General features: G+C 33.7%; 1 protein-coding gene across 2 annotated transcripts in view; it reads right to left on the bottom strand.

Annotated features, from left to right (window-relative positions):
- Nucleotides 1–1,294: 1,294 nt before the first annotated feature.
- The window catches only part of LOC148176998 (scavenger receptor class B member 1), a 33,974-nt gene continuing 12,247 nt past the window's right edge, over nucleotides 1,295–23,021 (bottom strand). The window contains exons 1-8 of one of the 2 annotated variants that reach the window (XM_088031727.1): nucleotides 15,022–15,221; nucleotides 12,088–12,179; nucleotides 8,620–8,783; nucleotides 6,101–6,245; nucleotides 3,065–3,265; nucleotides 2,479–2,988; nucleotides 1,956–2,081; nucleotides 1,296–1,902 (exon numbers count right to left, since the gene is read on the bottom strand). In XM_088031727.1, the coding sequence (XP_087887853.1) occupies nucleotides 1,567–1,902; nucleotides 1,956–2,081; nucleotides 2,479–2,988; nucleotides 3,065–3,265; nucleotides 6,101–6,245; nucleotides 8,620–8,783; nucleotides 12,088–12,179; nucleotides 15,022–15,127 (1,680 nt within the window). In that variant the 5' untranslated portion in view covers nucleotides 15,128–15,221 and the 3' untranslated portion in view covers nucleotides 1,296–1,566. Of the gene's footprint in view, nucleotides 1,903–1,955; nucleotides 2,082–2,478; nucleotides 2,989–3,064; nucleotides 3,266–6,100; nucleotides 6,246–8,619; nucleotides 8,784–12,087; nucleotides 12,180–15,021; nucleotides 15,222–23,021 lie in introns of those variants that run through there. The other variant, XM_088031729.1, reaches the window with a different exon arrangement.

The raw sequence follows: 23,021 nt of genomic DNA, 5'->3' as shown, positions 1-23,021 counted from the left end.
TAAATTTTGGACATAATTGGACTCGACTTGATTTAAATTAGTCTAAATTAACAAGACTGACTTAATTTCAAAAGTCTAATTTGAAGGTCTAGACCAAGCTAGACTATTTTAATCTGAATGGAATACAATTTAAATTTGACAAATTGCTCAATTCGAATCATCTAAATTACACTAGTAGCAGTTTTTATGAGTTTTTCTACTAGATTTTGGGCATAATTAGACTCGATTTAATTTAAATCAGCTTGAATTAACAACTCCGACTAAATTTTGTCTATTCGCAGAAATTGTAATTAATTTGAAGTGAATTTAACTAACTGGACTTACCCCAACGGTTTAAATTATATTAAATGTATTGACCTAGATTAGATTAAAATTAGTCTAAATTACAATTTAAGTAGGATCGAAAATGTTACTACTGGACCAGGACATTTGGCATCTTGAAAAACAAGGCAAAATTCCGAATGGCTTGTTTTTTAAGACGCCAAATATTCTGGTCTAGTAGTTACATTTTAGGTCGTACTAATTTAGACTAAATTTTGGTCTAATTAGTCTAAAATGGGTGTAGATTAAGTTAGACGAATTTATAAAAAAAAACTACACTGCTTGAACTGAATTGAGTTAATTACGACCAATTTCAACTGTCTAAATTGGATCAACTATACTTTACTTAAGCTACTCAGTTGTAGTAATTCGAAGTAATGACAATTTGAAGAAACGAAAAAAACAGCCTCTGTGATTTATAAAAAGAACTTTCCACAATTATTATCATAATCGTTGTGTATCTAACTAAAAATAGACAGATAATTACCTCTAAACGTCCATAACCACTAATAATAGCGCACGAAACAATAAAACATCGAATACATATTAATCATAATTATATTCTGACACGTCACTTCCACTTGTAAAACATGATTTTATTGAATATAATTGTAAAGTATCAGCTAATAATAAACATTTTCGTGTTTGCAAGGTTTCTAGTGACGTCATCGCCGCCCTTTGAGAACGGACAAAATTTGCGTAAATTTTTCCAAAATTTGCGGTGTTGCCAGGTTTAGTAAAATTCTCCAAATCAAAAGAGTTCGTAGTGACGTCTTCGCCGCCGTGGGTTACTTCCAAAATATGTGATGTTGCCATGTTTCGTAAAATTCCTCAAATCGAAGAACAATGAAAATCAGTTTTTTTGAAGATTTTATTAGTTTTGTATAAATCCTGTTACTTCCAAAATATGCGATGTTGCCACGTTTCGTAAAATTCCTCAAATCGAAGAAAAATGAAAATCAGTTTTTTTTGAAGATTTTATTAGTTTTGTATAAATCGTTATAAAAATACTGATAGTGATTTCTATAAAAACCTAACTCTAAGACATTGAGCAAATATAAATAGTGGCGTGCCATTAATCTAATTGACATAAATATCACAAGTCTTGTCTCTATAACGAAACAGTACCATATCCTCGTCACAAAGAAAATCTTTCTAACCTCACTAGGGCTCTACGGAAATAAATTACCAGCATACAGGGCAAAGATCACAAATCACAATAAATATCCTAAAAATTCTACAATTCTACGCGTCTTCGTCGTCCAAACCCAACTCCTGGTTCAGGGGAGTGACCAAACTGGAGAAGTACACTTCAAGTTCTTTGGTCGTCATACTGCCCCTCTTCTCTGGTTTATAATTCGACAGCTTCCGCTCAATATTCAAGACAAAGTCGTCTTCGATCCATCTTGTGTTGTACTCGGATCGATTTGATTTTGAGGTTATAAACTTGTAGATTGAGGTTAGAAGGAACGCAGCGCCTACCACGAAGAACGAATATGTTATACACATCTCCACTAGAGGCAAGGCATTGAGGTAGAGACGGAAACGAGCTGATAACATCTCCGGAAGACTGTACAGCCTCTGTAAAAGAAATCAGTCAAGATGGCGGCCAACATGGCGGACAAAACACATACAATTTCCGTCCAGAGGAGTGGCAAGATCATTTCGTTGAACCTGTCGGCGTTGGCTATGGTTTTGATACTTCCCAAAGCCATGTTGATTTGGTATCGCACGGCAAGGTCAACCGGTAGGCCAGACTCCTGCAATGAAGAAACAATTGCAACGAAAGTGCATTTACGTAAATGAGGTGATGTAATGGTCTATTATGACACGGTGACTAGAGAAGAAAGTTGAGTGATTTTTGTTTGATTGGAGAAAACTTCATGTCTAATTAGACAAATTTGTCCCGGAACAGTTTGATTTATTGTTCAAGGTAACATCGGTTTTTAATTTATAGCCGGTTTTAATTGTCGCTAATTGTTGTCATTTTTTATTAATTTGCCATTAATCTAGTGACAGGGCATAAATAACCATGTTGATTGTGATTTGTTTATTTATGATAAGTGATATTTATATTATTTATATGCAAAGTAAACGCGAAGTAGACTAATCTGGCTCAAAGACCAAAGTGTGGAAAAAATTGTATACACAACTTACCGGTTGAATGGCGAAGTAGGTCTTGTGCTTCTCGGGGTCGGGATTGCTTCCGATCACCTTCGCAGTAAGACTAGGATGTCCACCCATGAAATGGGGGTAGCTGAGGGCTATAGGGAACCCATAATAGCACCCATGGACGTCCAATAGTCCCGGAGGTAAACAACGAGCGTTTTCTTTACAGAAGCATTTGTTATCCGTATTGTTGGCTCCATTGTCATCAGCATCTTCAGGGAAGTTGTAAATATACGTGGTCAACCCATTGACCACGGTCTCGTTGACCTTCACCAACTGTTTAGCCCGACACATGCTCTTCCTGAAGAACAGAAGAGTGTCGTTGGGCTTGATAAACCCGGGGAATTTCGTCCCATCGGAAGCTCCCCTGATGTCCCCACACGGGCTGTCCCATTGCGGGATCTTTGTCGAGCCGCGGTAGGTGTCCAACAGCCCCGTCTTCTTAACATCATCTTCACCGGTGTAGACAGTTTCGTAATCACCTTCAAAGTCGTACATCTAAAAGAAAAAAAAAACAATATAGTTGGTGTTCCGCAAGGGTCGACTCGTGGGCCTCTTCTATTTCTATACGTACTCTATCGATAAGTCCGAGTTTGTCGAAAGTGATCCAACTGGGCATAAACTTGTTCCCGAGGGTCATCAGAGTGCTGCTGTAGCCGAACATAAATTCCCGGGCTGTCATCTGGATGAGCGGCTCCGTCTTCGTTTGTCTGATAAGAAGGTTGAGCCCGACGCGCGTGAAATATGATTCATCCGACACCACGTGGGCTATGCTCTGCAACAAAAACACGTGTTAGCACCAATGTGGGTCAGTTGTCATATCTGTTACGCCACTGCCCCTGGCGCTCCACATTTAGTTCATTTCCCCGCCTCTGGTTTGTTTACCAACTCTCCGACGCACGTCTCGTTGAAAGTAAAAGTGATCGCGAGTCGCTGCTTAGCGATGAACTTGAATAGAAAGTGGGCTGGGGCATTGCCGACTGCGACCCGAAACTGTGTCAGGAATTTACGTAAAGTGGCGTGATCTCGCAGGGCCGGCGTTTTTCGAGTAGGATTAGTGTGAATTGCAACTGGAGGTGACTTGATGCAATCAAAAGAAGAAAACGTGCTCAAGGAGAGGAGGTCGATGAACGGCACCGATTCGAAATTTTGATTGCATTCGGCCGAAAAAAAGGCGACGAGGCGGCCGAAATCGAAATGGCCACAGATTATGGGACGGGTCTAGACGGCTTTGCGTTTTTTCGACTTTTTCGGGTCGCCGACTGAACGACTTTCATTTGTTTTTTGCAGCGCCGGCTGAAAATCGCACGGTTTCGCGGAGATCGGGATAAACTATCCTTCCTAGACTTTCACTGATTTGTTTTCTTCTTTTTCTTCATTATCTGGGTGCAACGATTAATTTTGAAGATTTGTCGTTTTTTTCGATTTCTTCGCGGACTAGAGTTAGCTAGCAATCAAAAACTTTCGTATTATTTTTTTTCGCTGTTATTTTCTTCTATTTTCTTCACTTCATGTGATTTTGTATGTTGCGTTTCTATCTTCTTTTTGAAATTTTGATAATCAAAAGGGTGCAATTTTTTCTCTTTGAATTTGATTGTAATTCGAAAATTAAACACTTTTGTAGTGAAGAAATGTCATTTTATATTACTCTTGTCAATTTCTTCTTTGTCTTGTTTTGTTGTTTTGAATTTTAATGCCAATTTTCTTGATTTTTGTAAGAATTTTTGCGCTGGTATTAAAGAAACGTCTTTTTACTGATGTACATATATTATTTTCTTCTTTATTTCTTCATCTTAGATCATCTGTTCCCACATGTTTTTCAATATGATGTTTTTTAATTTGTTTCTTCGTTTACTTTTGAACCAAAATTAAAAAGAATATTCTACTCAAGAAATGCAATTATATTATTTTCTTTATTTTCGTGTTTTTTTTATTAACTTAATTTTGATTTTAAATTCGTTGATTTTAATAAGAAACAAGATTATGTGCTAAAAAATGTCATTTTATATTATATACTTTCTTCAATTTTTTAATTTTACGGTCTTGTTCTATTCCAATTTTATTGTTAATTTCCTCGAGTTTATAGTAAAAAATAAAAATATTCCTGCTGCTGCTACTAAAAAACATCTTTATATTTTATACGTGTATATTATTTCATTCTTCTTTTCATCACTTTGGTTGTTTTATTTTCATTTCTTCATTTCTTTAAATTTGTTTTTGTATTTGAATGTTGATTTAAAATTTAAAATTAAAATGTTGTAAACTGATAAAACGTACTTTTTTTTTGTTTACTTCTTCATTTTATTTGACTTCTGTTTTCTTAAAGTTTTTTTTTTAATTGGTTCTGCGTTTAAATTTGATTCAAAATAACAAGTATAACAGTTTTATTTCGAAGAAATGTCATTTAATATTGCTTTCTTCAATTTCTTCATTTTTTTGTTTTGTAACTGTTTCCATTTAAATGTATATTTTCGAATTTGTCAAAAGACAACAATTTATTTTTCCTAATTTTAAAGAAATGTCATATTTATATCTTATCTTCATTATTTCTTGATTAAGAATTAGAACAGTTTTATGGTAAAAATGTAATTTTCTTCAATTTCTTTGTTTTCGAGTTGGTTATTTTTTAATTTAATAATTTCTGCGATTATATTAAAATATGAGAACTTTTTTACTCTCACTACTGAAGAAACGATTTTATATACTATTTTCTTCTTCATTTTGGAGTTCTGCGTACTACATATTTCATTTTTTAAATTTGTGTTCCTTTTTAAATTTGACGCAAAATTGACAAGTTGAATCGTTTTGTACTAAAAAAATCATGTTATATTATTATCTTCAATTTCTTCACTTTTTCGTTTTGCAATTTTTTCATTATTATGTTCATTTCTTTGCTTTTATTATAATACGTGAATGTCCCAACCGTTGCAACATAACAATTGCCAGTTTCTTTTAATTTCTTCATTTCTTCGAACGTTATTCTTCATTTTTGTTCAGATCAAACGTACTCGCTCTTTCTGACCCGTAATTCCGTTCACTTTCCGCGACAAAATGTCAAGAAACCGTAACCCATTCATTTTTCTTCATTTTCTTCATCTTTCTTCATTAAAAATTCAAATGCAATTAAACTTTGCTCACATAACCCGTGATTTCTCTGGCTCGCTCTATAATCATTGTTCAATAATTACCACCTAACCTTACATAAAATCGTAATCTTCAATCTTCCAATCAAATGGGGTCTTAGTGTCGAAATTATTATACAGGAAGCCCGCCTAGATCTAGCAAAATGAAAGTACTTCTTCAACTCCTCGCCAACACCACTCAACAAACAGTTACTATTTACTCTTCGTTCGCCAATTAGCGCCTTTGAGTCCTCAAAACGACGCCATTACACAACCGCCACGACGCATCCAAAACCTTACTTCCGCCGGAACTAACCTCGCGCAACTTTCATTGCCAATGCGGACGCAAAAAGCTGATTATTTGCGGAAGGTCAGTGGCGCGCGTGCACGCGACCTGGCCGGCCTCGCTTTTCTTCAAATTCAGAAGAGTTTATGTAAGAGGTGAAAGCGATCTTGGATAACTCGGCCCAGATCTTTGTGATACTTACCAAGAGGGCGATGTTGGGGAGAATTAGGAGGTCGTCTTCACGCCGCCCCTCGCTCAACTCGGGGACCCAGACGAGGGGGTGGCGAGGGATGGCGGTCAGGGTGCCGTTGGAGTTGAAAGTGACGTTGTCGTGCAGCAAGAATTCCCTGAAAAAAAAAGGTGTTAGTTTCTTCGTTTTTACGTTTTGTGTTGCGTTCTTCTTTATTTCTACGATTTAGCAATGTTACGATTTTGTTTTCATTTTGATTTTTTGTTTTATTTTATTTTTGTTTTTCTGTTTTTTTTTACAGATATTGACTAAGCAAATGCAAATAACATTATGTTTTTTTTTCAATAATAAAGGTTTTTATTTATTTTTTTCAATTTCTTTATCTTTATTTTCACGTTTTGTAATCTTTTTAGTTCTGATGCCAATTTCTTCGATTGTTTTAAAAAGCGAGAATTTCCCGACTCATCAAACATCATTTCTTCTTTACTTCATAAATTTATAATTCTGTTTTATTATTATTTTTTTTAATTTTATTTTCGTTTAATTTTGTTTAAGTTTGTTGATCTATCATTAAAAAAGAGAGCATTTTTGTACTAAAGAATTGTCATTTTGAATAATTTTCTTCAATTTCTTCATTTTTGCGTTTGGTAATTTTTTCATATTGATGTCGATTTCTTCAATTTTATTAATAGTGAAGTGCCACTGAATAAACGGCTTTAGATGCAGTTTTCTTCTTTATTCTTTCATTTTGAATTCCGTTTTATTACATTTTTTTGATTGTTTTTTTTTTTCATTTGTTAATGTTGAATTTGAACCAAAACTGAAAAGTACCTACAACAATTTTGTGCCGACTAAATGTCATTTTATATAACTTTTTTCAATTTCTTTATTTTTGCTTTTTGCAAATATTTTCATTTTGACGTCGATTTTATTAAAAAGCGAAAATACCAATACATATACTGTTTCTTCATTATTTCTTCATTTTCGATGTCTGATTTATCTTGTTTTCTTCATTTTTTTAAATTTGTTTAAGTGTTAAAAAGTAAGAATATGAATTTTGAATTGAAAAAGTATCCGTTTATATTACTTTCTTCGCTTTCTTCATTCTGCCGTTTTGTTATTTATTCCTTTTGATGTCTCGACTTTATTAAATCATATTTAATATATATTATTATTCTTTATTCTTCTGAAGAAATGTTTTTATATTATGTAAGCTATTTTCTTCTTCATTTCTTCGTTTTTTGTTTCGTTATATTAAATTTTCTTTAATTGTTTTCTTTGAATTTGTTTGAATGTTTAAATTTGAGGCAAAATTGACATTACAACAATTTTGTGCAAACAAAATGTCACTTTTATATAACTTTTTTCAATTTCTTCGTTTTTATCTTTTGTGATTTTTTTAAAGTTGATTTTATTGTAAAACGAGAATTTTCTTATCTTTGTCACTGAGTAAACGTCTTTATACACAATTTTCTTCCTTATTTCTTCATTTTCGATATCTGATTTATCTCTTTTCTTCATTTTTTTTAATTATTTTGACTTAAATTTGATTTAAAGGTAAAAAATATTGGAGTTTTGAAATCAGAAAGTGTCGTTTTATATTACTTTCTTCAATTTCTTCAATCTGACGTTTTCTTGTTTATTCATTTTGATGTCGGTTTTCTTGACTTTATTAGAAGGAGAGTTCCTTATTCTTCTGAAGAAACGTTTTAATATATTATTTTCTTCGTGATTTCTTCATTTTCGAGATCTGTTTTATTGTTTTTTTCATTTTTTAATGTGTTTTAATAAAAACAGAATTCTTCACTTTTGTTTCTGAAGAAATCTTTTTATACCATTTCTTCCTTGGTTTTTCATTTTAGAAGTCTGTTGTATCTTTTTTTTATTTTACTACTCAGATGTACGTGTCAAAACAATCTAAAGAAATCTTCTTTTATTTAACATGTTCTTCAGTTTCTTCTTTGCATTTTGTGCTGTTCTCGCAATACTACTATTATTTTCCCATTTCTAATTTCTGCGTCTAGATTTAGTCAATAAAGTTCTCCATATTAGTGTTGGCATAAAATTTTCTTCCTTTTCTTCTTTGTATTGGTAATATAAACTCAATAATTTTGTTGCCAACTTCAACAACGCGGAAGCACTTTCTAAATCTTCCTAATTTTGAGCCGCCACAAATCGAAGAGTGCAATTATACAATTTTACCAGTGCTCTGAGCAACCTGCGAAAATCAAGCTAGCCATGATGACATAAGAGCTCATCTCACTGTCGCGCGACCTTGACGTCTGCGACCTTGACGAATTTCAAACCTTTGACCCCCAAACACTTTCCAACATCTTCGTCTTGATGTTTCCAAAAATTTCGAAATTTATTTATGTTGCAACATTGGAAAGTCTTTGTTATTTAACACTAAAGGTGCGGGAAGTGCTATTGGTCAACGATCTCAGGATGGCATCGCCTTCGAGAAAAATCCGCCTTATATAACATATATCTAAGAAGTATGTCAGGGATGTTGTTGCAACCTGTTTACTTACTTGTACACGTAAGGGCCGACTTCTTGGACCTTGAGTTTATCGTCTTGACCGCTGAGGAACTCGTCTTTGTTGGTGACATTCCAGAGGTACACGCGGAGGTAGAGGTCAACTGGAGGACTCCTCCAAAGTTCGAAGATCTCGCCGCCTTCACTGAACACGCATTTCTGGAAAAAGGGGAGTTACTCAAGGCGCACTTCCTGGACCTATTCTTTCGTTTTTAGGGATTTTCGGTTTTGAACCGCGAAGGTGAGCGGAAATGACAGGTGCGGCCTCCGCGGGAAAAAGTAAATCATCGACTCATCGCTGGTTGACAATGACATGTGATCAAGGCTCTATCACACGCATAAGGGAAATTAAAGTGGAGTAATGTCAATTTCAATGGAAAAATGAGAGCAACGCAATACAGGTCAAGTGCGCGAAATGCACTTTCCGCTCTTAACACAGAAAGTACTAATTTTTGGCGATTTTGAAATCGAAGAATTTTAATTAAGCGACACGGTTGTCACGGTTACGCGTTACGTTACGTCAGGCGGTTGTTAAACGAAACTGTGATGTGGCGAGTTTTAATGGTACCCAAAAATGGTACCATTGACAATTTCGCCGAACATTGCTTTTTGCCTAGATTTTTCTATCGGATTGGAGGAACCAAAAAACGGAACCCAAATTTGCGAAAAATGGAACCCAAATTTTCAAAAAACGGACCCACTTCTTGTTTAATCTATTTTTAGCCTTCAACCAAAATAAGCAACATAAAAACCGCTCCTGCCTCTAGCTATTTTACGGTACCAAAAAAAGGTTCTACTTGTTTTTATCGAAATATTCCAACGGTTCTATTTGCATAAAAACTGCGAAAATTCGAGCTATTTTATTTTTCTAGTGCGATTATTCAAAGGAACCAGTCTCACGCCGAGATTCGGAAGTAACCGGTTCTCATGTTTATGTAAATTATCGAATTAGTTAATCAAATCATGTAGGAAAATCACAGACTTTAAGAAATGACAATGAGTTTGACGTTCGTGCATGGGAATATTCGGTTTTTTGGAACCCAAAATACGTAAATGTATGGGGCGGAACCCGAAAACAGGATGAAGATTCTATTTGCGTCATTCTGGGTACTTTAATTACTTATTGTTTGAGATGTGTTATTAATAATACGGTGGGATTTGGGAGTACCCAAAAATGGAACCTAAACATGGGAGAAAATTTAACGGATTTAAAAAGTTTGTGTAATTTAAACAGTTTTGATTTGTTTTATTATTTTTGTTCTGGTACAAACTGTCGTGCCCAAATTCATAAGTCTGGTACCCAAAAAGTGGTACCATTGTAAAACGGTACTCACAATTAACTGAAACTCGCGAAAATCAAAGTTGCAGAAGGTTGCATCAGAGTTGGGTTTAATGTTAAAAACTGAAAGAACAACTTTTGGCTTAAATATCCAAGTACCCAAAAACGGAACCAATAGTCTATTGTTTTTGTGGAAAACTAGAAATAATTGATTGTAGGTACCATTTGATGAAGTTGATTCTTATGTAAACTCATTCTTGAAATGGTACCATCCCATATACTGAAAATATGTGGTTCTGAAAGTGGTACCTATGCTTAAAAAGAGAAAATATTTGTCTAAATGCTATCAATTATTTAATAGGTGTAAGATACATTTTAGTCTGCTTGAACATTGTTTATAGTTTCGAAAGTAAAACTTTGTTTTATGGTACCACTTTTATATATTTTACACCACGGTGTATTTTTGACAATACTCGAAATTATGATTAAGATTGAGCCTTCAAAACAAACGTGTAGAATCTCAGTACTACTAGAGATGGTCCCCAAATTTGGTTCCATTGCGAGAACAACAAATATCCGCTATATTAAGGTCACTTCAGTGTGGGTGTTACAGATTTATGATATAGGATGAAAAACTGACTCATTTATATTTTGGTACCACCTTATACACAACGAAAGATGGGCACATCGAAGTGGTACTAACAAAATTGGGCATCAAAGTGTTGATGAATTTTCAAAAGGAATGTAAAAGACAGATTTGTACTTGGTACCATTCGAGATGGTACCCTAAATAGGTTCCACCGCAGAAACCACGAAAAGTCGCTAAATTAAGGTCGTTTTAGGGTAGGTGTTTGCAGATTTATGATTTCGGAAATAAAATCGATTTTCTTTTATTTCGGTACCATTCTATACACAATGAGGTATGGGTGCTTGAGAGTGGTACTAAAGTGAATATTCGAAATAATAGATCAACGTGGTGTTAATTCCTGAAAAAAAGTGTACAAAATTTCACCTCTTACGATGGTACCGCAAATTTGGTTCCTCTACGAAAACAACAAAAACTTGCTAAATTAAGGTTACTTCAGCGTGGGTGTTTACAGATTTGTGGTATAGGAAGTAAAACTGAATATTTTGGTACCATCTTATTCAACGAGATGGGCACATCTGAGTGGTACCGTCGTCAACTAACAAAATTATGGATCAAAATGTTAACTTTTTAAAAGAAATGCTATGAACTGCGCTATACTTGGTACCACTCGAGATGACACTCCAAATTTGGTTCCACTGCGAAAACAACGGAAACTCGCTAAATTAAGGTCATTTCGGCGTAGGGGTTTGCAAATTTATAGTTTCGGAAGTAAAACCGACTCCATTTTATTTCGGTACCACCGAAATGCTTGAGCGTGGTACCAACATAAATACTGGAAATTATGTATCAAAGTGGTGTTACCCTTCAAAAGAAATTTGAAGAATCTCAGTACCACTTGAGATGGTACCGCAAATTTGGTTCCGCTACGAAAACAACAAAATTGAGGTCATTGCAGCGTGGGCGTTTGCAGATTTATATGGTTTCGGAAGTGAAGTTCAAGATTTTTGGATCTGGTACCACTTCAGGGACCGTGAACTATGCTTGATCGAATCAATAAAACTCGCGGAAATAACCGGAAAGCGACGTTAAGTGGTAATTAATTACAATTAGCAATTCAAAGCAAATGGTACCAAACTCTACACATTATAATGAGGAATGAAATAATCCATGTCAACACGCGTTTACGTTTAATGATGATACAAAGTCACTCAATGAAATCCGAAATACTATATAATTATAAAAAATACGCGTTTCCTATTGAACTTTCCTCCAACTACGAAAAACTCGGCCTCGATAACAGATTTCATAATTATTGAGACATTATAGTCCGAAATTCCACGAAATCAATTACTCCTTTATTATAAATAAATAAATGACGACGCTTTTATGTTTGATTATGAAAATAACAAATAGTGTCGCATTAGAGAAATGCAAATTAGAGTTTATACACTTTTGCAGAGTGCAATTTGCATTTTTATCACGTACGATTGACGCGTGTTTTTATCAAAGCAGAACGGACCTTGCGAAATACACAATTTTTACGATTGTTTAGACTTTGTGAAAATCCAAGCTGGCCTTGGTGGCAATGTACTTACCCATTTGAAGAGGTAGTCGTATGGGCGAATTATGACAGCGAAGACACCACCAAAGATGCCCATGAGGCCCAAGCAGGCTATGAGGAGGGGAGCTGAAAAAAACTATTTTGAAAAAAAGTACCCAAATTTTAAGCGAGAAAGTCACGTTTAAGAAAATGAAATTTTTATTTTTAAATTTTTTATTTAAATTTTGTGAGTGAATATTTATTTTGAGAATCAAATTTTTGAATGGGCTAAAAAAACAAAAATTTTTTTAGGCGACCTTACCAATATTACCCTGAATTTTATAATTATTTGGGTAAAATTAAATCGACAAACTGCTGTGAAGTGCAACAAAGACGTGTGGAATTAGTGCAAGTAAACATGTCTAGCATTGCCTGCTGCAACATCATCAAAATGCACATCAAACCTAATTAGGAATTTATACAAATTGTGAAGCTACACATGCCGAAATTGCAAATATTAATAAAGAAATTATGAACTTTTCTGAATGATTCATAAATATTTACAATTATTCAGTTGTTATAAATGATTAGATCATAAAATCCTATATAAAAATAATTTTACTTGTAAATTTAATAATGTCGCTTAAAAAATCTTGTGTGTATCGCGGCCAAAAAGTGCCATTTTGTTCCCCTCGGCCATTAAAGAAACATTTTTAAGCTTTAGTACACAAATAACTATTTTGTTGTAAGACAGTGATAAAAAATGAATACATATTTTACATTTTTATAATACGAGTGCCAAAATTTTTGTTTCAGGAACCCAAAAAGTGCTCTAAAAAAGCACTTCGATATTTTGAGTGTTAAAAAATTGGAAAATGTGACGAATTGGTGTTTGATTTGTGAAAACAATTTTTTTGATATTTGTGTTCGAAAAAAGAAAAATTCCAAAAAAGGCAAAATTTTGGAAATTATTAAAATATATCTAATCAAAGGTCGATTTTCAATTTGATATTAAAGGTACCAAGCATTTGACTTGCTTTTTTAAACTAGGAAAAATTGAACAAGCTTGCATTTTTTGTTCGATCAGTGCCCAAAATTTTTACATTTGGGACTACAAGTTTGTACAAAAGTGTCAAAAACATCTAAACTCTTTGGCTGAGATTCTTTAGGTCTAAAAATTCGTAGTTTTTGTGCCAAAATTTTTGTGTTTTTTTCAGTCGAAAAATGCTAAAATATTTAAAATTTTCAGTTTGTTTCCAAAATTAAACTTTGTTCGATAAAAGCGATGATTTGATTTTTGTATTCAAACCGGGCAAGAAATTCAAAGTTTCAAAAACGGATCCTAAAATGACCAAAATTTGAATTTGAGTGCTATTGATGGGCTAAATGTTGAATATTTTGGGCGAATTTTGAATTTGGCATGTAAAATTACAGAAAAATGTTAAATAAAATATTTTCATACAAGTGTCGATCGGACTTATTTAATCGGGATAAAATTTTGACATTTGGAGTGAAATTTTATACAAAAGTGTCCGTCCAATATGTTATTTTTGAGAATTTTGGATTTTGTGGATTTTAAAAAAAATTAGACGAATTTGTATTTTTTGCGTGCTACAATTTTTTACTTTAATTAGGTTCAAAAATGTTTCAAAAGTTGACTTTTTTGTATTAAAGTGGTCAACATGGTTTTTCATATTTATAGCCCAGAAATGCCAATTGAATAAGGCAATAAGGGGTAAATTTTTATTTTAAAAAAAATTGACTTGTAGCAGTACCAAAAAAGTGTGAACCCAAATGGTGCCAAATGTTGTTTTTTTTATTTTTTTACTTAAAAAAAAAGTTACTAAAATATCAATCAAGTGTTTAAAATCGAAAAAAATGCCGAATTTGCACTTTTTTTTGAATGCTCAAGATGAAAAAATTCTAAATTTTGAATTTGTTTGGAATATTGCAAACTAAACAAAAACTGACGAGTTTTTATTTTTATTTTGTAACTGACAAACATTCGGAAATTTATAATTTATAAAAAGCAAGAGTTTTGAGTTTTTTTAAAGTCCAAATTTTGATTTTTGAAACATGGAAGTTTAGACATTTTTACAGTGCAGAATTTGAATTGAGGAAGTCAAAATATTTACATTGCTTTTTTTAACTGTTTTTTGTTGTTCTTACCTTCATTTGTTTTTTATTTTCGAAAATTTAACTAAACTAACGCCGAGAAAGAAAGCTTTGACTGGAAAACATTTTATAATTTGTTGTTATTATTTTATTAAAACAATGCAATTTTGAGTTTTTTTTTTAATTTTTGGGAGCTAAAAATTTGACGTAAAAATAAAAAATTGCATAAATATTTGTACTTGCTCGGTTATAAAAACAAAAAAAAATGCCAATAAATAAAATAACTAAATAAAAAAAATTGATTGAGAAAAAAAATTGTTTTTAAGAAAAAGTAAAGAAACAAGCGAAGAATCGCAAAGACGCTGCTAAAAATGTGAATTTAACGCTCAGCTGTTTTGCAACCGAACGAGAACGCGTAGAAATCGGAAAGTTCTAGAAGCTCAGTCAGCATCAGGACCTTTAAATTGTTACAATTGCTGTAAATATCGGAAGTGGTTCAATGAGAAAATAACATCAATAAACAAAAAATAGGAAACGAATCCAAGGCTTTAATTTTCTCTACGCATTTGCACGCGAAGATAAGAAAGACATTGACTGAACGAAAAATACAAATACACAGTAAAAACAAGGTCGCAAAAAAACAAAACAAAACATCCAAACAAATCAAGCCATCAGATAACAAAAACTAAGATAAAACCTTTCATAACCCGCCGCCTAGATCTTTTACATAATCGCACCGAGAGAAAGTCCGCGTGCCCAAAATGGCCCAAAAATGGGTCACAAGTACAAAGTTTGCAATTTTCCCAATCCTATCAATCCAATAAAAATTCACCTCACTCTTAAAGCGCTCGTAAAAATTCCACTCGCGACTTACTTTTATATCGCTTATTCACTATCCTGAAATTCCCATCATCCTTGGTCCTGACAGGACTATAACTCCACGACACTATACGATTGCACACCGAGACCAAGTCCTTCATCTTCACAGGTTGGCTACACTGTCAACATCCACACTCAAAAAATTCTCAGATGCGACTCCTGGCGAATCCGATCGATCAATGCGGGAATTTCGCGGCCAACTTTGTATTAAAGTTACTTAACTTAAGACTTAAATAATTGCGAGTACTTTCACTGACCAATCGTGGAGAGGCGTATTAGGAGCGCGCCGCCCCCACCAACGCGGTGTGCATCTCGGTTGATGTTTATGGGGTGGAGACTCCCTGGATGCGAGAGAGGGGGAAGTGGCTTTTGTTTTTTCTGCTGGCACGTATTTGGAAATTTTTTCGCCCGGGGGGGATTTTTTTTCAGAATCTATTTTGTTGCCAATTTTTTGTTGAAAATAAGAGACGTCATTTTCGATTATTTAATTGGAGGTGCCATTTTTGGGCCCCACGGTGATCGTCTCGTTAAATAACATCTCTATTATTATTGTTACCTCAACCATGGTCTCAAAGGTGAAAAATATACGTGTTTAAAATAAAACAAGAATTTTTTCATTTTGTGGTCCAAGAATGGTAAAAATTTTCAAGCAACCAAAAAAAATCTCGATATTCTTGAGAATTTCAACCAAAACTCTGGGCCCAAAAAAATCGCATTTTTTAATTTCCAAATCAAGATTTTTGGTTTTTATTTTTTTTCAAAAATTGTAGAAATTACCAAATTAGACATTATTAATATTATTATTATTTTTTAAACCACGAAATGGCCGCTATTTGGTTTACTGGCTTGAAATTTTGACTTATGGCACCACCAATTTGCAGTGATAAATTTAAATTATGAGTACTAAAATTTTAAGATGTGGAATCAAAAAGTAGTTAAAAATTATCAAAAATTTGAAAATAATTGGAATTTTGAAGAAAACTATTAAGAAATAGGAAAACTCGCTAAATTTGTTTTTTTTTGCAATCGGGTCTAAGAATTTTGGTTTTTAGTTTTTTTCAAAAAACGTAAAAACTTTCAAATTGGACATAATTATTATTGTTATCTTAACCACACAACCCCAAAATTGTCAGTACTTTGCTTAGACGCCTTAAATTGTGTTTTTGTTTAAAATACAAGAATATTGACTTTTAGGACCCAAAAAAGGCAAAATTTTAAATAAGAACCAAAATAGTTAAAATTTTTGATTTTTTTTTTACAGTTTGGATCAGAAAAAAGTGTCAAAGTTGCGTTTTACGACTCATGGGTGCCAAAATTTTGGCATTTGGGATCAAAAAGTAGTTAAAAATTTCAAAATTTTGGGAATTTTGGCGAAAACTTTTGAGAACTTGAAAATCACGTCAAATTTGCATATTTTTGAGATTGGGGCTAAAAATTTTAGTTTTTCATTTTTTGCATAATTTATACAAACTACCAAATTGCAGTAATGTTACCTTAACTACAAGATGGCCATAACTTCGCTCAGAAACTTAAAATTTTGACTTTAGGTACGACCGATTAGCGGTGTTTTTATACTTTTATGACCAAAAAAAAGTTGAAGTTTTAAATAAGAACTAAAAATTGCTAAAATTATCGAGTTTGGATCTGATTTTATATTAATTTAAAAAAAGGGTCAAATTTGTGATTTACGTTTCATGAGTGCTAACATTTTTACATTTGAGATCAAAAAGTGGTTGAAAAATTAAAAAAAAAATGGAATTTTGACAAAAACCATGCCACACTTGCATTTCTTTGAAATGATAATTTTTAAATTTCAAAAATTATGAAAAGAACCAAAACTAGGCTAATTATGTTGGAATTTAAAACTTAGCGAAAATTGTGTTAAATTTAAAAAAGGGAATAAAAATTAAAAAATTGTTAATAAGGGCAAAAGCTTATAAATGGCACTTCATTTTGATACTAAATGTGATGAGAATTTTGACTTTTTCAATGCCACAATTCGAAAAAATATCAAAATGTAACTCGAAAATTTATGAGATTTTAAAAATTTGGAAAAAGGCAACGTTTGTTTGATTAAAAGTGACAAAAAACAACAAACGGGACTTAAAATAGTTCCAGATATTAAAAATTTTACGGTATTGCAAAAAATTTGACCGGTTGTTTAAGAAATTTAAAGAAAGACGAGAACCAAATTTTTAATGGAATCAAAAATTGGAGAATTTTCCGAATTGGGTCAAAAAGCGAATTTAGAAGTTTGTTTTTGGAAAATTTTATATATTCGCAAATGAGTCAAAATTGTCAATAAAAATGTAGTACTTACATTAGGAACCTAATTTTAAGTAGTACATAATAAAATCAGTATTTTAGTTTTTCAAAAAAAGGAAAAAACTGTTTTACTATAATCACAACCTCATTCTAGGAACTTATTTTACTTATTAACTACTCATTAAAAATGTAATAAACATAGATACATATGTAATTTATACCACTTCTTGCAAAAATCCTCAAAACATGTTTTGCAGATTTGTTTTTTGTTCTAATACAAGTTTTTGTTCTTTTGTTCTTTCATCAAAAGCTCACTATAAAAAAAACCTATAAAATTAATTTGCGTCATTTCTGTTTTAGTACCATTTTAAGGTACCACGATTCTTTCTACGACATCTTCTCTTAAATCGCGCGCCGAACCGCTTCTTCATTTCTCCATATGAGGGCACCAAAACTGCACCATTTTTTCGTACTTTATTTTTGGTCCTTTTGTGCATTGGTACCATTTTCATATCAAGGCCTCTTTCGCGTTGCAGTTTTATCCATATTTAATACTGAGGTTGTTTTCAATAAGGAAATGTTCACAGCCTAGATCGTCCTTTTGTGTCTTTTCAGTGTCACCGACATAAAACAAGGAAAAACTAGAATTTTTTTGGTACTACCATGACTCGTCAAATTGAGAAAAACGATTCGTCACGATTTTGGCAACATATGTTGGTGATTAGTGTGTTTTGTTTTCTCGGGTCATCCAATCAACGGTTGTAAGGTCAACGGTACCCCGAAAAAAAAACCGGATTGGTGTCGTTTTTGGGCACTTTTTCAAAAATGTATAATTTTTCTAAAAATAACTTGTTTTACCATGACCATAATTAGTGAAGAATGTAGGAAATTTTGCAACAACTGAAAAAAAGTCTGCATTTTCATCCGCATTTCTTTATTTGTAAATGATTAAGGTCAATTTTTGTCTCTAGTCTAAACGGGAACAAATTGAGCAGGAAGCGTAGTCGGCGTTGGAAAAATACCACTGAGCTAATCATAGATAATGACATAAGAAAGAATCTGGACAAAAGCTTCATAATAGATATTTCGTACTTCTAATTCTTAAAGATGACAGGCAAAAAAGGATTTGCGTCAAAATTCTTTTCGAAAAAAGTACAATGAGCCACTGTGTAATTTGTTTTCCTCTACCATTACGTAACAAACAAAAATTATATGTAATATTGATTTCGACGTTTATAGTAGGCGGCCTTGCTAAGAATCAGTGTCATTGTGACGGAGGAGAATGAAAATTCTTGCTAAAGTTGTGAAATCAGACTTTTGATCCCAGAAGGCCGGGATCGCATTGACGTCACTGGTTTATTTCAATCCCAGTTGGCCACAGTTGCCAGGAATTGAACTGCGGATTCCTGCAACAGGCGACTCATTCGGAAATTCGACAAGTTTTGCAGGAATTTTCTCGTCTCACATCGATTTCTTATAAATTGTCGCAGGAACTAACAATCCTGCTGTGTGTGATGACAAGTGAAATTTTCTAGTAGTACTAACTGGTGCAATTCAATTAGTACCGTTTCGGGAATGAAAATTCCTACAAAACTTGTGAAATAATTTGTTTGATCCAAGTAGGCCGAGATCGCATTGATGTCACTGGATTATTTGAATCCCAGTTGGCCACGGTTGTCAGGAATTAAACCATCCTGCAACGGTCGTCTCATTTGGAAATTCGGCAAGTTTTGCAGGAATCTGCTCTACTCATATATATTTATAATAAAATGTCGCAGGAATAAGAAATCCTGCGGTTTGCAACGAAAGCTAATCTTTTTAGCAGTACTGGCTATTACGATATAATTAGTATCATTATGAGAATGAAAATTCCTGCCAATATCATAGGTGTTTTGATCCCAGTAGGCCAGGATCGCATTGACGTCATTAGATTATTTTAATCCTAGTCGGTTACGGTTACCAGGAATTGAACCGCGAATTCCTGCAACGGGCGACTCACTTGGAAATTTGACAAATTTTGCAGGATTCTGCTTGTCTCACATTTTTTTATTATAAATTGTCGCAGGAATGAGCAATCCTGCTGTTTGCAATGACATTTGAAATTGTCTAGTTGTACTAGCTATTACACGTCAATTAGTATCATTATATGAATGAAAATTCCTGCTAATATTGTGAAATCGATGTTTTGATTGCATTGACGTCACTGGATTAGCAGGAATTGAAGTCCAAATTCCTGAAACGGGCGACTCATTCGGAAATTTAACAGTTTTTATCTATTTTAAACGGTAGCAGGAATAAAGAATCTTGCTGCGTTTGCGGTGACATTTGCAATTTTATGGCAGTACAATTACAATTCAATCAGTGTGCATTGAATTCCCCGCAGGATTTCTTATTATTAGAAAATCCTGCTAGTTTTGACCTCGCTGAATTGTGTGTCTTAAAGCTTTGCAAGGTGTCGATGACCAATCCTGCAACATGTAATTTATAAATTTGAATATTAAACTATGTTTCTATAATTTTGCAGGATTTTTTGTTGTTGTTTGGTTAGTAGAAATTCAATGACGATTACTGATAGAGTTGTATTCATTTTGGACAGACCAGACATCAGAAAATGCGTCAATAACAATTCCTGCTGATAAATTAATAAGAAGAATTAAAGGTTAAATGTGATTCTTGCAAAAATACAACTTTATTACGATTTTTTAAGAAAGGCTTCAGCAGGAATTAATTACTCGAGATCCGGTCTTGTCACCTACAGGCTTTTGTTTTTACGTATCACAACTCACCGAAAATCATGACAAATTTGTAGCAGGAATTTCGGTGGGCGCAATTTTTAAGTAGCTAATTTGGATTTGGTTCGGACAGTTTTAATTTGCAACAAAATCATTGTAGCAGGAATTCAAATTCCGCAGCAGGAATTTTAGTCGAAAATCGGAAAGTTATAGTAATCAAGCCACTTATTATTATTTTTGTACCTTTCAGTTTCAAAAAGTGTTTTTAGGGTGACTTTATACAATGTAGCAGGAATTTGAATGCGGCGTCTGACAAGGACTTAACTTCGCCAATTTTGTTTCACAATAAAAGCACGAAACGTAGCAGGAATTTAAATATCGCAGCAGGATCAAATATCAAACTTTTAATGTGAGATTGTCGCTTGCAGGTTATATTTCTACACGATTTGATTACAATGTCGAAATATTTGTAGCAGGAATTCAACAGAGTCGAATAAAAAGATCATGTTATTACAGGTTTCAATTTTTAGATGAAATTTGTTAGTCGCCAAGATAAGTTTACAAAAAGTGGTGTAGCAGGATATTTGCTGAACACAGCAGGATTTTATCTCTTCTTTTTAGTTGACTGTGGATACCTTAAATTTATTAGTCGGCGGGGAAAATCGCAGCAGGAATTTACTTGAAGCAAATATTAGGCAATAAATAAAAAATATATTGTAGCAGGATTCTACAAGATGCCCAAATCTGGATGGCATTAGGAAATTTACAGCAGGGTCAAATTTTGGGTTTTTCGGCTCCTCCTGCGTCAATAAAATCAATCGACATATTTGCGGTAACATAAAATTCCTGCTGGCCTTAAGATAAAAGTCATTTTTCCTAATTAATAGTTTTTTCAAAGAACTTTACGCAAATTAAACCGCAGGATTATGGGTGAGAAACAGCAGGATTTGGCTCTAAAATCATCACTTCCATTAGCGATCCTGCCCAGGTTCGTAATGATTATTTTTACGCCTCTTTAACAATTTCCGCCGCTTTTAATGTCATAATTTAAATAAAATACAGACACAAATCATGTTCCCGCTGATTAATGAACGAGTTTTTCTATTTTCTGCGTCAATAATGTCTGAAAACGGCAATAAATTATTCCTGCGACGATACTTGTTGATGTCGCAGGAATTCTTGCAGGATCATATTCATCCCATTTTCTTCAGTTTATTCGTTTTTTTATAGTCGTAGTTGTTACACTCGCACAAATTGCGTCGAAAATTCCTGCTCCGGTGTGGCAATTCCTGCTGTGTTGTTAATATTTATTTATATAACATAAATAATTTAGGTAATATTTTAAATTAGTGTTATGGGTAACCTTTAAAGTTACGTCTATTGTTGTTTTGGTGAAATTTACATTGCAAATGGTTCTTACAGAAAAAGTCCTTTGGTACCCAGATCTAAGTCCAATGGAATCGGTTTGGTCTATGAAAATTTGTTTATTTCGATGATTTTTATCAATTTGGGAGTGTCCTGTAGACTCAGCAGGATTTGCGGCAATTGGCCTCTCCTTCTGGACTCCTGCTGCGATCGGATTGTTGTTTACCATTTTTTTTCTGTTTACTATTAACTAGTCATTTAATTTTTTCTGAACAACATAATTAAGTAGGCATAATACCGCAGGAATTCGTAGTACTTAGAGTCCAGCAGGAATGGCGAGGAAAATCGTACTTTTCCGTTCTTATTTGTTTGAACGTACAGAGACGCAATTCCTGCTGCTCCTTTTTCGTTTTTTCCTGCACCGCCTCCAAATTCTTCGTTATTTTCCTTAATTAAATATGATTAAGATAATCGTTGCGGTTTCTTAAAACTAAGTCGATTTTTTGTCCTCGCAGGATTTCCATTACGTCTGTGGTTCCGCAGGATGGCCATGACCAATCCCGCTGCATGTCGCGCTTAATCTATCATCGGAAATATTTAAATCTGAGCCATTTGTTACTTCTTATCTCGACAAATTCTTACGTCAAAGAAATTTAACAAAAAAGGGCGTCGAGATAAAAAATGGCGTCTGTAGTGACCTTCATCTACTTCCGGTGAGAAGTCAGACACCGAAAAACCTGATTTCATGCCTAAGTAGTAATTTAAGGTCTTCAACATTACGTGACGCATAGCGCGATTTTCACCAGTCACAAAAAATAGTCTACTGGTCCGAAATCGGGCGAGTTTGCCGGCTGACAGATATAATTATAATTACGTCGTGAATTTATTATTAATAATTGAGAAAACCGTCAAAGTTTCTTTTGTTATCTAACCAATTACTGGAAATTGGTCCAATTTCGCGTTTCTCCATTGTTCTCCATAACGACTCCAATCATTTGGGCTAGATTCGGTCCTGGCGTAGAAGATACTCGGTCATCACCGCGGCAAATTCCATTTTTTTTCTTTCTATTCATAAGTTGATTGATGGCATGAAAAAAATTGCACGTTCAACCCAATTACTATTAAATCATGTTTATGATAGGAACGATTCCTGCGAAAAATTTATCGTTGATTTCTCACTTTTTTACTGATCGACGTATTGACATAATTGCTCGGTAATTACATTGATTATTGTGTGACCTGCGTCATTTTTACACTTTGCGCACCTTAACCCTCTTGGACGAAGGAAGTCCAGATTTAACCGGTTGCGAAGGAAAATCCTGATTTTGGGTGCCAAGGCAGTTTTTCGGTAATGACGTTACGTGACATTTTCAAACGTGAAAATATTTGAGGGAGAAAGTTTGCGTTATTTGGAGCAGATGAGAGTGCAGTTTTGTGGTGGGCAAGATTAGAATAAAATAGAGAAATTCAGAGCTCGGTGGCCCGCAGCGGCCTCTTAGGGGGGCAATTTTGACAATGTTTTGCTTTTTTTTTATTGCTTTGAACGAATATACAATTTTGGAGAAAAACGTATACTTTTTTTCTTTTGGTGTCCCACAGGGTACTGTTTTTGGCCCAATTTTATCTAAAATTG

The sequence above is a fragment of the Gnatocerus cornutus genome, chromosome 3 (genome assembly GCF_029298725.1).
Source record: "Gnatocerus cornutus isolate USDA-ARS CGAHR chromosome 3, icGnaCorn1.1, whole genome shotgun sequence".
NCBI lineage: Eukaryota > Metazoa > Arthropoda > Insecta > Coleoptera > Tenebrionidae > Gnatocerus > Gnatocerus cornutus.
The sequence above is the reverse complement of the archived record's forward strand: the minus strand, read 5'-3'. Positions and strand labels throughout refer to the sequence as shown.